Here is an 18,434-nt window from a genome sequence, read left to right on the forward strand (position 1 = left end):
CGTCTGTAAATAGACCTGCCAACAAAATAAATGTACTGTAGTAACTCAAGATGCAGAATTTACTGATTTTTATTTTTATGTGTTCTCATATCAAATTCTGCCAGGGAAATAAATGTTGCATAAAGACAAGCGCACTCAGATGCACTCAGAGGTACTATATACTGAACGGCGTGCTGTGAAAAATGATGCTTACTGTACAGCAGTGACACCGTTTCAAAGATCAGGAATGCAAAAATACTGAGATGTTTATGTCAGTGAAAAAAAAAAAGGAAAATGATATATGGAGTGGATGTATATATATTAATATGGATTGTCTGAACCTTGGAAACATTATAAGTGTTCACTGTTCTATGCCTTTTGTAAATAATGCCATTTGTAGCCAGTTAGCAAGCCTCCCTGGTTCAATACACAGAATTACAGAATCCTTTTGGCCAGGATGTGCTCATCTTATTTTGCCATACCCTTAAAACTAAAATGCATATGCGTTTTTTCCGTTACATAAAGCGTAATGCAATTGATTTCGTTCTCGTTACGGCAGGTCCCCGGAGATTTGAGTCAGACGTCGGAAGACCAGAGTTTGTCAGATTTTGAAATGTAAGTTATCTGTGTTTAACCATAGAGGCATTGCAAGCACTAGGTTTTTCTTTGGGCGCTGTGGGATTCCAGCTCATAAATGAAACATCCAACACGCCTGACAGTATATCTACAGCTCATCATATCTCATGTCATTGTTCTGACCACAAAATGACTGTGTTATGGGTATGCTACACTGACGGAAGTCAATTTATGCAGTGAATGGAATTCTCTAATGTTTTAGCACATTTCATGAAAAATAATCATGCTACTTTATTTCTAGAAGAAAAGAAGAAGTGTTAATGTCTTAGATAGTCAGGTGGGAAAAGGAATAACTTTGGCTGTTAATTTTTCTTTTTTTATCTGTTGGTTTAATATAATATTTCCTTGGCTTTAAAGAGGAACTATTCAGTTTTTGTAAATTTAGGGTTAAAGGAGAAGGAAAGTCATTTTGGCATTTTACTGCCAATAGATTCGCCACATTAGTGCCATCTAGAACAATATATTTATTCTGCAGAAAGCATTGCCATACCTGAGTAAAGAGCTCTCTCAGTTTGTTTAAGACAGCAGCTGCCATTTTAAATAGCTTTATGCTACACCTCCAGCCCTTTGTAGCTCAGATCACACATTCTTAAGGGAGGGGGGAGGGAGTTCTTAGTATTCTTGTGGGAGGGTGGAGCAGGAGAGGGGAGAGAAAGGAGAGAACTGGGCAGACTCAGGGAATTAAGGATGGTTTTGAGAGAGGAAGTCAGATACCATAAGAGCATGTTTACAAAGAAGGAGACAAGAAATCCTGTGTTTCTTTTGTTAGAGGACTCTAGCATTACTGTAAGTGCTTATGGCTGTATTTACATAGACCTTTCTGATAAAGCTTACTTAGTTTTTACCTTTCCTTTTCCTTTAAAGGGATGGGTCACTTTTAGTATGTTATTGAATGTCCTATTGCTAGCAACTTTGCAATTGATCTTCATTATTTATTTTTTTTAGTTTGTGGATTATTTCCTTCCTCTTTTGCCTTTTTCCAGATTTCAAATGGGGGTCACTAACCCTGGCAGCCAAAAAGCTATTGCTCTTTAAGACTACAATTTTATTGTCATTGTTAATTTTGTTTTTGCTTTTTATTTATTCAGTCCCTCACCTATTCCTATTACAGTCATTCAAACCAACGTCTAGTTGCCTAGTAGCTAAATTAGACCCTAGCTAGATAGCTTCTGAAATGCCAAACTGGAGAGTTGCTGAGCAAAAAGTTAGGTAACTTAAAAACCACTAAAAATAAAAAATTAAAGTGGACCTGTCACCCAGACATGAAAATCTATATAATAAAAGTCCTGTTCAAATTAAACATGAAACCCAAATTCATTTTTATATTAACACATCCAAACCCATTATAAAGGCATTTAAAAATCACAGCTGTCAATCATATATTGCTTGCCCCGCCTCTATGCCTTAGGCATAGAGGCGGGGCAGACAATAACTTTAGCTTTCCATTCAGCACTTCCTAGATGTCACTGCACATCTCACTTCCCCCCCCCCCCCCTCCTCCTCATCTAATTGTGTAGCCAGTGCATGGGCATGGGCATCTGGTCCTCCATTCTGGCGCATAAACAAGATTTTGGCATGATACAAAGCTTGCCTTCATAACAGTGTCCACAAAATGGTGCCTGCCTGCTTGCTTTGACTGAGTAATTCCAAGACGGAAGGAAACAAGATTTATATTATTTATATAGAGTAAGTAAAGTTTATTTTGCTCAACTAACAATATAGAAAATAATTTGGACTTATTTCTTAGGGTGACAGGTCCGCTTTAAGACCAATTGCAAATTGTCTTAGAAAATCAATATCTACATTATACCTATTGAATTCCTTTAAAATAATGGATTTAATGAGAATGTAACTGTAAATAAGCTTTATTATGTGATATTTTGGTGTCACACAAACAGTTTTTAGCCTTGGCACACTCGAGCCATAAAGAAGGCATCCTTTCAGTTGGTCCAGTGTGCCCAGGTCATTTAATTATAATTTGCTAAAATTGTTTGTGGAATGCAGTAGGTCTGGCAGGTTAAAAGCTGGGTGGTATACATGGATGGAACTATGATACATTGAAGTATGTAGTGGTGGTAGGATGGACCTGCCATCAATTTAATCTGCCCTTTCATCATACTGTAGGCTGTATATACTATACGCAGAGGTCAGGATGACATTTGTTCTTGTACATGTTTGACCCTGTATTGATTTGATTGTCAGCCCTTATTCATACACACTTCTTTCTTTTCTTCTTTAGCACTTTTGCAGTTCTTCTCATTTGTATTAGATTTTATTTACTTTCTGCAAGTACCATGTGTATTTAAAATGTACTAAAAATTGGTTTTCCTCCGGCCTCAATGTACTTTATATACTTTATAGCTTATTTTCTACAATGCTTCCCCCCCCCAGAAAGAATTTGGTGCTTTACAACACTTCTTAATTACCAGTGATACTAAAAACATTGCAGTCCTTTATTTGAATTGACATAGCAGTGACTTTTATATATTTAGCAGTTATTTTGTGCCAGCATATATACATTTTCTCTTTATAAGCATAAACCCTGGCATTGTGTTTGTTTTCCTGCATAATGGCTGACATCTTTTATTTGCATGAACAAAACCCCATTCTTACTACGTTTTGTTGTAACAGGAGCTTTTTGTAATATTAACTTGGCACGGGAAACATTAAAAGTTATGAAAGGCAATTTAAACTAAGAATTTCAGATATTTTTTAGAAACCAGACTAAGCTTTCAGCTTTTAGGATGGAGTGTTTCTTTTCTTTCCCTGTGATGTTTTGGAACTGTAATTTATAAAGGACATTTCAGTGTGTTTTTATCAGAGCTGCATTTATATACCATCAAACTTTGTTAACATTGCGCTAACTTTCAAAATTGGCAAGGGGTGTAAACTTAAATGCAGATGCTTAAACTCATGTCTACTTTCATGATTAGGTATTGGCTTAAAAATTCAGACAACTACACATTTTACATGTAAATCCCTGCTCCATGGCAGCTATAAAGTAGGAGAGCAGACAGGGAGCAGGGATTTATACATAAGTGGGCTTGGGGGGGGGGGGGGGGACCTCAGGGTGAGTGGAACTATACTCCCGGGCGATAAAAGCCTATCACTGCCTTGACCCACCTTACCTCTCCCTTATCACATAGTTTTCAAGTTTACTGGCTGACATCTTCTTAGCAAGTGAAGACACTTCGGGTCTCTCCACCAACACGGGCCCTGCTTGTGCACGCGCAGTTTGGGGTAGCAGGGAATCTGCTTCAACTGCGCATGTGCAAGCAGGGTCTGTGTCGGCGGCGAGACCCGAAGTGTCTTCAGCTGCAAAGAATATGTCTGCCAGGTATGCGGCTGCACTATTCAGCTGTTTTAGGTAGGGGTAAGCAATAGGGACAGTTGTTAAACTTAGAAACTATGCGATAAGGGAGAGATGTTGTGGGTCAAGGCAGTGATAGTTAAGGGGTCTTTTATTGCCCAGGGGTATACAGTAAGTCTGCCTGGTGTCATTAACGGTATTTGTTGTGCGAGTGATATATGCACCCTATTCTTTCAGCTACAGTGATTGATGCAGGGGGCTAAGGAAACCCTGGTGCTACCGCCAAATCAGACACCCTGTGTCAATTAGCACCGCAGCAATAAATTCGTAATGGAAGGCAGAAGGGGCTGAATGGCACCGAGCACAATTATAGGGAGGTGCAAGGAATGCATTTTGACTCAAGTACCTTCAGTGAAAGTGTTTTACACACCTGACTGCAGGAAAAATGCCGCAACCACAATTGCACTTGCGGATGTGCTGTAGATTAGCCCTACTGTATTTCTTATTTCAGCAATACTCTGACAATAATGTCAAATGGTATCATAGAAACATTTGTGTATGTTCCTGCATTTCTGTCAGTAGCTGAACACTTTGGTGCAGTAGTGTATATGCCTGTCTATGTATGATTTCCTGCCCCAGTCAGTCCAAAAGTTGTCAGCTAAATTGACACAGCAGAAATTATGAAGGCCAAAGTGGAAGGACCACCCCTTACCAAACACTATATTAAAGTGTGGCAAGAAGTGGTCAAAAGCCCAAGCGTCAATTATAAAGATTTGTTAATAAACAAAAATAGATACATGGGTGCCTGCCCAGCAACTAGGGAATAAGGATGTGTAGTGATTTAAAGCCATAGGGGCTGTCAACCCTATGGATCCCTACATACATAAGTATGATTAATGCACAAACGTTGGTTTTACTTTGCTAGGTATATAAATACAGCTCTGGCAGAAGTACATTAGAATCTCCTCGATAAAGGACAAAGTTCGGAAACACTGGGTTTTTCATTTGCCCAATGTGCCTGCTTTGCTTTATTTTTTATGTATTTATTTATTTTTTGCACAGAAGAAAACTATGGTATGTATAGTGTGACATATTGAAATTGTAGTATTTGCTGTTATTGTGCATTGCATACTGGATTGTGCTTTGCACCCTATATATACTTTCAAAATATTTTTTAAGCTATAGCATTGTGAGTTCCCTCCTTATATGTTGTAAACATTTAAAAGGAACATAAAAAATAAAATATTTCTGAATGTGATCATGGGGTAAAATATTAGACCAGCATCTATGGCCATGAAGGAAATGGTGCAAAGCATATTGCCTCTCCCATGAAGCACTGTTTGTAAATCTCTCTGCCTGATCATCTCTCTATCTGTCTAAATAGTTAGATGCTTTATCCACAAAGCAATTTAGCCATTTGAGCTCAATGGCCTCTATAAGCATCACTTTTCCTAATAAGTATGTTGATCATGTGAGGTAGAAAGAGCGCAGAATTAAACATTAAGCCGCAGAATGGCTGTCTGTAAGATTTTAACAAGGACAGTCTTTCGGGAAATCAGCAAAGCATTAGAATCTCACACAAGTGCTATCAGCTGAAAATTCCATGCCTTTATCCTCCTACCTCGCTCACACGCTCCTCAGCATATCTGTTTCACCTGGGAGTGTGGTGCCTGGGTATTCAATACTGGGTATTCTGTTCATATTTAGTTAAGAAAAGTAATTTACATAAGTAGAGGTTTCATTACTGACACAGAAGGACAGCATTTTATGTGTTGAACCAAAGCATATGTGCATAGGATATAAGCATTGCCACGTTGACAAAATGGAATACGTTTGAGCTCTCCTTTTAAACATCAGTGAACTTTGCCCTGTCTTCTCTATTGCAGATCGCATCGTGCCCTTATAAATGTTTGGATACCCTCCGTTTTTCTCCGGGGTAAATCTGCCAATGCCTTTCATGTTTATCAGGTAAGAACTTGTACAGCAGGGATGTAGAAATCTGTAACATGGAAGGTTCCTCTGTGCATAATAAATCATACTCTCACAGCAGAGCAGCACTTACAGTATGTTTTTGGTGAATTCCTTCTGCAATGAAGGATTCTGGGAAGAGAGATTTCCTTTTACAATGAAGGATTCTGGGAAGAGAGATTTCCTTCTGCAATGAAGAATTCTGGGAAGAGAGACTGAATGCTTTGGTTTCAGTACAAAACAGGCAAAGAGGTTATATAATCTTACAAAAATGTCTTTAAGATTGGCTTGGGTAACTTAATAATAAGTAATAGAGGTACAGGTATGGGACCTGTTATCCAGAATGCTCTGGACCTGGGGTTTTCCAGATAAGGGATCTTTTCGTTATTTGTATTTCCATAATTTAAGTCTGCTAAAAATCATTTAAATATTGAATAAACCCAGTAGGCTTGTTTTGCCTCCAATAAGGATTAATTATATCTTAGCTTTGAGCAAGTACAAGGAACTGTTTTATTGTTAGAGAGAAAACGGAAATCATTTTTAAAAATTAGAATTATTTGCTTATAATGGAGTCTTATGGGAGATGGCCTTTCCGTATTTCATAACTTTCTGGATAACGAGTTTCCGGATAAGCAATCCCATACCTATACTGCACTCATATATGTGGTAAATGATTTGTATCAGCCATCAACACAAAGGTGATGGAGCTGTTAGGGGGAGAAAACATCAAAGACCCATTGTATTTGAGCAATCTGGAATGACTTTATTTTAAGTCTATACCAAACAATGGAGAACGGTTAAAATCATTAGAAACTAGTGATCATGTACAAAAAAAAATCTTTAAAAATAATAAGTCCCATTTTCATGCCAAAGGCATGTATTGGTGATTGTATGTGGTGACTGCTGTCTATTTGTGTTCACTGCAGCATTCCGGATAATGCCTTAACATTTTTCTTTATTAATATTGAGCAGTTCCAGTGCAGGTTTCGAGATAAATACACATACATACAAGTATTGGGCCTATCACCCAGAATGCTTAAGAACAGTGGTTTTCTGGATAAGGTATATTTCCATAATTTGGATCTCCATACTTTAAGTCAACTAAAAATCAATAGGATTGTTTTGCCACCAGTTTGAATTCACACAGCTTAGTTAGTGTAATTAGAATTATTGACTTAAAATAGAGTGGGAGATGACCTTTTTGTAATTCTGAGTTTTCTGATTAACAGGTTCCTGGATAAGGTATCCCATACCTGTATCTATAATTGCAGCTGTTGCAGATATTAATTGTTCAACAAGCTTGTAACTGATCCCAACTAAGATATCATTTATCCTTATTAGAGGCAAAATAATCCTATTAGCTTTAGTTAATGATGAAATGATTTTTTAAGTCTACATAATGTATGGTGATCCAGATTATGGAAAGATCTCTTATCAAAAAAAAAAAGCAGAGTGCAAGCATTGTGGATAACAGGTCCCATACCTGTATATGTGCAAAAGTATTGATAGGTCTGTATATGCATGTGTGTCTATATATTTGTTAGGGATAATTTGGAAGAGTTTAACTTGATGGAATATTGTTTTATTGTACAATGTTATATTTTATTATATAACAATGTACTATTGATTTTATTTTATCACAAAATACAGATTTTTTTTAAATGCTTAATTTATTTAATCACTTAGATTCTCTTTCCTCTTTTCCTGTATGTCCATGTATACCTCTTACTGAAAACCTTGCCTTCTCAGTTTGTATCTTTTATCCCTCAGTCACGTATCCCATCACCTGTCTTTTTTTCTGCATGCTTTCATTATTTCCCTTACCATTCCCATTTTGCTCTGGAGCAATTCTTACCCACACGTTCCTGTTGAGTAAACGTGAAGAAAATGAGTGCGGCTCAAGCTGTTTCAATTCTTGCTTTAAGAGACGTTGCAAACATCCTTTTTTATTTTATTATTTATATTTATAGCCAGCTCTGAATCATTTTCTCTTTCTGCTCTAACTGCATCTTGTGAAGCAGCTGTAAATGTAGTTGCTTGATTTATTCCTGTGAAAACTTATTTGCAAGAAAAAAAAATCCCACTGGTAGAAGAGCTTAAGAGACCTGGAAGGAAGCTGTGCTCATTTTGTATACCTCTATGGATGTTGTTGTTGCTGTTGGTCTACAGCAACCTATTTACTTAGCCATTAGACCCTGGGATTTGACCACTGAATGCCATCCAGCAGGGAGTTGTGTCTTGTGATGATAAGACATATTTAAGATGAAATACTTATTTTTCTGGCCTTATCTCTCCTTACATGGGCATTACATCAGTAAACTTCACAACTCCCATAATTTTAATGTGTTTGGTGCTTTCTTGAGAACAAATGAAGTGACCATGGCTCATTTATGGTAAGAGATTACTATTGATGAACCTAGAAAGTATGAAGTTAATCCTTTCCCGGCTAAATTGCATGAAGGGTTTATTTATCCCTTGGACAATTGGTAAATACAACATTCATTATTACTGTGTATGTGTTTCCAGAAGAATTATTTTTCATGCAACGGGACATATAAACCAAAGGAAAACAGTGTGCATATAACTGCTACTATATTTGCTCAAACACTTACGCTCAGTATTAAATGTGAAATCCTAAACTTGAAAGTGTTTGTTGTTTATTGTTACCAAGAACTTTTTTTATCTTTTTTTTCACATTAAATATCAGCTGTATTCATACATTTCTTGACCCATTTTGCAACAGCCATACTTTCTATGACAAGGCACATCATTCTGAAGAGACCATCTTGATCTACCACCACCTCCTCACCAGGCAGTAGCCCCAGGGTTCCCTCAGTCCTTAGTGCCCTCAGGCACAGCACACTTGCACAAAAAGAATAGGACGCACGCATCTTCACGCCAAACATCAGAAATTATGCACACTTAGAAAATGTTGCATCAAAGCATGCGCACAGTAGCACCCATTTTAGCAAATCAAACACAAACGCGGCCAAGAGAATTGTCTGTTTGCATCTCTATCGATGCCGGAATTCTGTGAAAAAAACCCATTCTCCATTCTAGGAAAATTGAGAATTTGCACATTGTGTCTCGTAAGTGAATGTGCCCTTATGTGTGCTGTGAGATGTAGCTTTTTTGGAGAGCAGATTCTCTACCCCGCCCCCCCCCCCACTCTTGTTACTGTGTCCAAAATCTTACCTTGCTTAACAGACAATTTAAGACAACTTTTCTACCCTTAAAAAGAAGCTTTTCATTGTATATAGGAATTTTGGTAGAACACGTATAATACAGTGTACTATCATAGTGTTCCCACGCGCACATACGCTGGCCGTACATTAAAAGATGTGCTTGTTTCTTGAGGTCACCAAAATGAGATTCCTTGTTGATGGCCAACCATGTTTGTGGGCTAGATCAGGCTCATCTGACTGGTATCCTGCTGTGTAGCCATGGGGGCAGCCATTCAAAGGAGAAAAGGCACAGGTTACTTAGCAGATAACAGAAAAGCTCTCTAGAATATAATGGGGGTTTATCTGTAACCTGTGCCTTTTCTCCTTTTCCAGCATGACTGTTCCTTTAACTTGCCCAATAGACAATCTGGCTGATAATAGCGTAGATATTAGTTAATTTGCCCCATACAGACCAGACAGCCATTAAGCTGCTGTCTTGGTTGGAAAGGGCCAAGTTGGCATGTACTTTTAGGGTGATATAAACTCAAAGACACTTTCATCTTTCTGAACAATTTCCAATATTTCAGACCATACTCTTGTGCTTATGTACTTGGGGAAATGAAAGAAAAGACTCTGGTTTTTGGAATAACTTAAGAACAGATGTTTGTTACTAATACATTACATTACACAGGAATATCTCGTGTTAGGATGGTAATTGGCAGGCAAGTTGATAACAGTTAACAACAAAGGCATACTAGATACACTTGTACTCTCTTTGTTTTTCTGTAATATTTACATTTGACAGGGTAATTTTCCAGTGGAACAGGCTAGATCCACATTACCTTTGTGCAGCAACATTTATAGATGGAGCAGACATTATTGTCACATTTGGTACACACAGTGGGTAAAGGGTATTAGCCTTGTATGCCAGATGCTTCACTAAAATCTTCTCCATCTGTACATATTGCACAGCCATCCCCAGAGTTTACACTGTGCAACGCAAAAGCTATGTGTATAGTGTGCATTTGTTCATTTTACCTATATAGGTTGTGCTGCTGTGTGTTTGCACAATATGTTTGGGTCCTAAATCTTGTTAGTGTAGCTCCAAACGTGGTACAAAGGATGACAATTCAGTGCAGTAGACCATGTTTCCTGAGAGGCTATGGGATTTAAATTGACTTGCTTTGATCACTGTATGTACAGTGTCACTGTTTAACGTAAAATAGAATGGGCTGATTAAACAAAATCTAAGAACAAAAGATAAAAGTTATGCTTATAAAAATGAAAGGGTTTAAATTGGCAGAAACCCTCTTTCCATTTGGACATGGGCAAAGACACATGAGGGTACATTAGCTGATTATTATCATTAGATACATTAGTATCTGGCACATATTGTGTTTAACATCAGATTTCTACTGTACTGGCTTGGGCAACTAGCCTTGTCTATGCTTCCTGCTGTTATTCATATTTTTATTATTGTTACATGAAGAAGGCACAACTGGGCATTATCATGTGTCAGTATTACTAAAGACCAATCAGGGTGAACCAATCCTTAATGAGGTTTGGATTTACTATACAAAATGTTAATTCATATCAAAGTAGACCGATTGGCTAGGAAAGCAGGCCTGTGCTTGATCAGTGATCAAATTAACTGAAAAAATATAGATAAAATATGGCCTATAGCTTTCTATTAGATTTAGTACCTTAGGCCAGTCATTCTTTGGGGGTCTGAAATATTAAAAATATTAAACTCATTTATAACTCGGCCTTTGATTTATATCTACTTTGATTGATTCAACTAAGCTGGCTTATTGATCAAACTTGATGGACCTAGACCAGCTGCATGTTACTTAAAAGATTTTTCAGAATATATAAACAATTATAAAATTATCTGTCCTATTGCAGAAGATGCATTGAGGTGCTGCATTATTCAGTTTCTGCAAACTATAGCATATCTTATCTAGTTGGTGGCATTGTATGGTTTTACCTACATATTTCCTAGACTTCCTGAACAGATAATTCCCTTTCTTGTGTGTTGTCGCTGGGGCTTCCTACAGTTTGTTCTTTTTTTTTTTTATAAATATTTGACAGACTGCCTGAAGGTTCTGATATCATTCTGACATAGTCAGTTCTTCATTTGCCTGTTCTACATTATTTCTTGGGGAAAAGTTACAATGCTGTGATGTGATTTGGTCTTCATAGTTGTATTTTTCTTTCTAACAAAAAACAAGGTAAATTAGACTTGTAAAACAGGCTTGTGCATTTTGTTTTATCAAACAATATCTAACTGAAGGAGGAATGTTCTCCATGGTGAACATGAGGAGAATAATATTAGGCAAAACATATTTCATGATTCTACAGGTTGTTTGGTGTTTATTTGTCAGTTCCTGTACTCCAGCTGAGCTAGAATGTCACTAGAGGTAATGAATAAATATGTTTATCTAAACATATATTCTAAATATTTGTCAAATACTGTTCATGGAGGAAGTATTTAAAGAGATTAAGGTATAGATACTTTATATATATATGCGTTTACAATTTAGTTGCTTGTTTCTTCTGCCTCAGTCAGAAATCTTATCTCCTGTATCTAAACTAATCTTGCTCTGTGTTGTTGTGAAGTTCTTTAGCCTTAGGAGGTGATTTATCAATGTTTAAATTCATATTTGTTCCCCGATTCCATATAAAAACTCCCAAATTTGAATTCTGGTTTCCAAAACTTGAACATTAAATATTTCAATAGTGCAAAAAATTTGAAAAACTCAAATGTAAAATGTCGGCCATTTAATCAATGGGAGTTATCAAAATTAATGTGTTTTTTTTTAATTCAAGTTTTCAATTCGAGAGTTTGCAGACCAATTGAAACTGTTGCATTACATTTTTTTTCATGGCTTTATTTGGTTACGTTTTTATATTCAAATTTTTTAATTAACCCTTTAAGTGCCAGCCGAATTCGTCATTTCGGTTCCCCCCAGTGCCAGACGTTTTTTAAGCATTTTGTACTCATTCGCTTTAACAATGTTTTTTGGTAGGAAAACCTCCATGAAACTAGGGAAATTATATATCGTTTTTTTCGTCACTAATTGGGCTTCGACATACATACCAAATTTTATAACTTTTCTGGAGATATGATGTGTATTTTGGGTGAATTATGTAAAAAAAAAAAAAAATTATGAAAAATTTCTGTATATTTTGAGTTTTTTTTCCATAGAAAAGTTAATTTTACAAACTTTTTTTTGTTGTTTGTAAAAGCCCTGATACTCCCAAGTCCAACGATACCAAATATGTGGTGGTACCCCACAGTTCCTGTCCAGAAGTAACCCCCAAACTAAAGCAATACTTAGTACAATATCACACCAGAACAAAGCGGAAAAGCGCTTGTAACAGTTGATGCAGCATAACTTATATGTAAATCTAAAATATCCCCTCATGTTTGGTATCTTTAGAAACTACAGACCTTCAGGTTTCTAGGTGCAATGTAGTTTTCACTAAAAAGCCAAATACCTTTTGTCAGTGCATTGTGAAATTTGGAAGTTTTTTTGACATTTTTTTTTTTTTCTAAAACGTAAACTTGGACGCATGATCAAATGTGGATTTGACAAAAAAAAATCTCATAAAAATTTTCTAACAAAGGCAAATTTGAAAGACAAATTTCTACTGAATAAAATGATGCCCCATATGTATGGGTGCACATAAAGACATGGGCACCAAACACTCCAAAGCAGGGGCAATGCACAAGGGCAATTACAGCTAAAAATGTGGGTGCTGTGCTCTATGTGCACTACCTGCAGTTTTTCAGTGTTAACCCCCCCTACTTGTGAAATAACCCCCACAAACTATATATTTCTGAAAAGTGCACACCTTCAGCTATTCAGAGACACCACTCTTCTCTTTCTACATAGAAAATTGTGGCCGCAGTCCCTTGCAGAAGTCAGCGCTTTGGTCAGAAATCGAGGAAAAAACTGATAAAAAACCTAGATTTCTCCCCAAAATCTCCATGGCAACTACCAAAAACTTACTAAACATCAATCTGCAAGTTCCCCTGAATAAAACGATACCCCATATGTATGGGTACACATAAAGACGTGGCCACCAAATGCCCCAAAACAGGGGCAATGCATAAGGGCAATTTCAGTTGAAATTTTGGGGGCTGCGCTCTATGTGCACTTCCTGCAGTTTTTCAGTGTTAACCCCCCCTACCTGTAAAATAACCCCCGCAAACTATATATTTCCAAAAAGTGCACACCTTCAGCTATTCAGAGACACCACTCTTCTCTTTCTACATGGAAAATTGTGGCCACAGTCCCTTGCAGAAGTCAGCGCATTGGTCAGAAATCAAGGAAAAACCAGATACAAACCTAGATTTTGGTCAGAAATCAAGGAAAAACCAGATAAAAAACCTAGATTTCTCCCCAAAATCTCCATGGCAACTACCAAAAACTTACTAAACCTCAATTTGCAAGTTCCCCTGAATAAAACGATACCCCATATGTATGGGTGCACATAAAGACGTGGCCACCAAATGCCCCCTAACAGGGGCAATGCATAACGGGGGGCTTTGCTCTACCTGCAGTTATTTAGTCTAAACACCCCCATACCTGTGAAATAACCCCCGCAAACTATATATTTCCAAAAAGTGCACACCTTCAGCTATTCAGAGACACCACTCTTCTCTTTCTACATGGAAAATTGTGGCCGCAGTCCCTTGCAGAAGTCAGCGCTTTGGTCAGAAATCAAGGAAAAACCAGATACAAACCTAGATTTTGGTCAGAAATCAAGGAAAAACCAGATAAAAAAACCTAGATTTCTCCCCAAAATCTCCATGGCAACTACCAAAAACTTACTAAACCTCAATTTGCAAGTTCCCCTGAATAAAACGATACCCCATATGTATGGGTGCACATAAAGACGTGGCCACCAAATGCCCCCAAACAGGGGCAATGCATAAGGGGGGGCTTTGCTCTACCTGCAGTTTTTCAGTGTTAACCCCCCCTACCTGTGAAATAACCCCCACAATCATATATTTACGAAAAGTGCACACCTTCAGCTATTCAGAGACACCACTCTTCTCTTTCTACATGGAAAATTGTGGCCGCAGTCCCTTGCAGAAGTCAGCGCATTGGTCAGAAATCAAGGAAAAACCAGATAAAAAACCTAGATTTCTCCCCAAAATCTCCATGGCAACTACCAAAAACTTACTAAACCTCAATTTGCAAGTTCCCCTGAATAAAACGATACCCCATATGTATGGGTGCACATAAAGACGTGGCCACCAAATGCCCCAAAACAGGGGCAATGCATAAGGGCAATTTCAGTTGAAATTTTGGGGGCTGCGCTCTATGTGCACTACCTGCAGTTTTTCAGTGTTAACCCCCCCTACCTGTGAAATAACCCCCACAATCTATATATTTACGAAAAGTGCACACCTTCAGCTATTCAGAGACACCACTCTTCTCTTTCTACATGGAAAATTGTGGCCGCAGTCCCTTGCAGAAGTCAGCGCTTTGGTCAGAAATCAAGGAAAAACCAGATACAAACCTAGATTTTGGTCAGAAATCAAGGAAAAACCAGATAAAAAACCTAGATTTCTCCCCAAAATCTCCATGGCAACTACCAAAAACTTACTAAACCTCAATTTGCAAGTTCCCCTGAATAAAACGATACCCCATATGTATGGGTGCACATAAAGACGTGGCCACCAAATGCCCCCTAACAGGGGCAATGCATAACGGGGGGCTTTGCTCTACCTGCAGTTATTTAGTCTAAACACCCCCATACCTGTGAAATAACCCCCGCAAACTATATATTTCCAAAAAGTGCACACCTTCAGCTATTCAGAGACACCACTCTTCTCTTTCTACATGGAAAATTGTGGCCGCAGTCCCTTGCAGAAGTCACGCTTTGGTCAGAAATCAAGGAAAAACCAGATACAAACCTAGATTTCTCCCCAAAATCTCCATGGCAACTACCAAAAACTTACTAACCATAAATCTGCAAGTTCCCCTGAATAAAACGATACCCCATATGTATGGGTGCACATAAGTACATGGCCGCCAAACCTGAAAATGCATAATATTGGGGCTGCACTCTATGCACCCCTTTTTTTTTTGCCTGCACCCGAATGAATGGAATACGCTCGGGTGCAGGCACATGTAGCCGATATACGCATGAAAACGCGTGAGAATGCAAAGTCTCGCGTTTTCATGCGTATATCGGCTACATGTGCCTGCACCCGAGCGTATTCCATTCATTCGGGTGCAGGCACAAGTAGCAGGCGTAGGGCTGAATTTTCGGCAAGCGTTTTTCCACTTGCTGAAAAAATCAGCCCTACGCCATGTGTGGCATCAGCCTAACCCTTGGCAATAGAAACTACCAGAACAATCTTAGCACCTCTGGACCTTTCTAGAACAACTGAAATCAAATGAAGTTAAAATGGAATAAAACCACTAAAAGCAATCAAAGAACAATAATTGCAATGAAATCGGTGATCAGAGCCCTGGATCCACCAATGTCACTGCAAAAGCAACCTTTTTGGGGCACTAAATACACAATAAAGAACAATGCAAAGATAAAACACCATAAAATCAGTAAATTCAAATAAAAACCGCTCAAACCAACAGAAGAACAATTATTGCAATGAAATCGGTGGTCAGAGCCCTGGATCCACCAACGTCACTGCAAATTCAGCACCCAATAGCAATACAAAAGTTATAGTGCAATAGAATAATTCAAAAACAGAAATCAATTATGAAAATGCAAAAAAAACACTAAAATGCAACCAAATAAATCAGATAATTATAGAGCAAGATCAGAAATAAAGTTTTAGTAAAAAAAAAAGACTGCCAGAGAAAGCAAAGAAAGAAAGAAAAGAAAAGAAAGAAAGAAAAAAAAAAAAAAAAAAGTGTAAGTGTAAGTGTGTGTGTAAGTGTCTGTGTGTGCTTGGGAAAGTTGTAAATAAGTGTGTATGTGTACAAAAGTGTAATAATGACAAAGATAGAAGAAGAAATGGAAAAAAAAAAAAAAAAAAATTTTAGACAGTTGAGATAGAAATAAGCAAAATAAACAGTGGTTAGAGAGTTGTAGTTCAGCTTACACAATGCAGGCAGGCGATCAGGGCGACCAATCTGGCAGGAAGGCAGCAGGAAGGCAGCAGGGGGGCTCCAGCAGTCTCACGTGGCAGCAGAGTGAAGAGGCGACGGCGGGGGCGGCGACAATTAAAGGGACAGCAGTGGACACGTCATCAATGCGTGTCCACTGCTGTCATTGGCTGAGGACCCGGATCGGCGGCGCTGGGGGACCCGGATCGGTAAGTATGACCTCTTATGCTCGTTGCCTAGGGGGTTGTGCAGGCTTTACAAGCGCTGCGCTGCTTTAAAAGCGAGCGCAGCGCTTGTAAACCCGTTAGTGCTGTAGGACGTAGATTCTACGTTCTATGGCACTTTGGTCCCTTGGTACCTAGGACGTAGAATCTACGTCCTATGGCACTAAAAAGGTTAATAAGCAAACATTTCAATTAAAATTTCAAATCTATTAAAATTAAAAAAAAAAAAAACCTTTACAAATTCAAATATTGTTATATATGCCTTGTGTACATCTAGAATCCCAGCCATAAAGCAAGACAGGAGTACTGCTTTTTCCAGTAAAGTAATAGAAATGGTCACTGGAGTACCAGGAATATAGAGTTTTTTGCAAGCACAAAAAAGATCTAAATATTTTTTAGGTACCTTAGTACTTCACATGGCAACATTCTGTGAGATAAGAAAAACTTATCTTCCTAATTCCATCACAAAATTCCTCAAAGACATCTATAAAGTTTACATGAGATAAGGCATTATGTACATTCTTCTTGTCGCATTAATCTGTATCAGATACCAGATGTATGATTAAGGCAATAAACAAGCAATCATCCAGATTTGGAATCCTCAACCTTTGAATCAGGACCCAAAAATGGCTCCCTGTGTTGTTTACAGTGGGTCCCAATGATCCCCTTTAATAGTATAAAGTTTTTTCATGGCCTGTCTTAGGAAAATGTTCAAAACATTGAACTAGAAACTAGACAATCCCATTTATTATTTTGAAGTGTCCTGTGGCTTTTATCTATTCAGAATGATGAGTGTTTTTCATATGGTTTACATGTTCACACTACATTCCTTTCTGTTACACACGGCAACAGATTTACTTGACCCGCTGCTTCATAGAATCGTTGCTTTATTCAAGTATACATCATAGGGTTATATAAGAGTCTTATGCGTTTCATGTTATATTTACCTGGCACTTCATCACCAGCTATGGGAAAAGTACTACTTTATGGGTAAAAAACATGTCAGTTGTGTCCCAAAGGGCACTTTCCACACAACCTGGGGGCTATAAATAATGCCTTATATGTATTTTTCTGAAATTATTTAGTTGTGTGTGATCAAATTTGTATATTTCTGCTAATAATTCCCTTTGGCTCTTTATGTTTAGTAAAAGTTTTTTTTCATTTATCCTATATGTCTCCTTTAAAGGAGAAGGAAAGGCTAAGTCACTTGGGGGTGCCAAAATGTTAGGCACATTCAAGTGACTTAAAACACTCACCTTGTACCTCGGGCTGGTGCCCCTGTTAGAAGAAAACAGCACCAGCCCGGGGTAGCTGTAGGAGGCGCTTCCTCTTTCTTCTGCCGGCGAAATCCCTGGGCCGGCGCATTCGCCGAGTGAAAAGCTGACTTTGTTGTTAAAGTTTGGCTTTTCACTCTACTGTGCATTTGTGAAAGAGGAAGAAGGAAGTGCTCGCAGCTACCCCGGACTGGTGCTGTTCTCTCCTAACAGGGGCACCAGCCGGGGGCACAAGGTAAGAGATTTAAGTCACTTGGGGGTGCCTAACATTTTGGCACCCCCAAGTGACTTAGCCTTTCATTCTGCTTCAAAGGAGAAGGAAAGGTAAAAACTAAGAAAATTTATCAAAAAGGTCAAAAAGGTCAAAAAGTAAATACAGCCATAAGAGTTCTCTATCAAAAGAAACACAGGATTTCTTGTTTCCATTTTTGTGAACATGTTCTTTGGGTATCTGACTTCCTCTCTCAGAAAAATCCTTCATTCCTGGGGCCAGAGTCTTTGCAGCTCTCTCTCTCTACCTTCTCCTGCTCCCCCTAAGGAATGTTTAATCTGAGCTATAACAGCTCTACAGAAGGAAGCTATGAACACCAAGCTAAAATGGCAGCTGCAATCTTAAAGGAACAGTAACACCAAAAAATCAAAGTGTATAAAAGGAACTACAGTATAATGTACTGTTGCCCTGCACTGGTGCAACTGGTGTATTTGCTTTAGAAACATTACTATAGTTTAGTAAATGAAGCTGCTGTGTAGCCATGGGGGCAGCCATTTAAAAGAGAAAAGGCACA

The 18,434-nt window shown here is 38.1% G+C and overlaps 1 protein-coding gene across 1 annotated transcript in view; it reads left to right on the forward strand.

Moving 5' to 3' along the window:
• snx29 (sorting nexin 29) overlaps positions 1-18,434 on the forward strand; it is a 270,710-nt gene that overhangs the window by 132,383 nt on the left and 119,893 nt on the right. The window contains exons 17-18 of the mRNA XM_002937686.5: positions 539-594; positions 5,812-5,893. Coding sequence (XP_002937732.4) covers positions 539-594; positions 5,812-5,893 — 138 coding nt within the window. The remainder of the gene's footprint in view (positions 1-538; positions 595-5,811; positions 5,894-18,434) is intronic.

Source organism: Xenopus tropicalis, chromosome 9, assembly GCF_000004195.4.
Source record: "Xenopus tropicalis strain Nigerian chromosome 9, UCB_Xtro_10.0, whole genome shotgun sequence".
NCBI classification, from domain to species: domain Eukaryota; kingdom Metazoa; phylum Chordata; class Amphibia; order Anura; family Pipidae; genus Xenopus; species Xenopus tropicalis.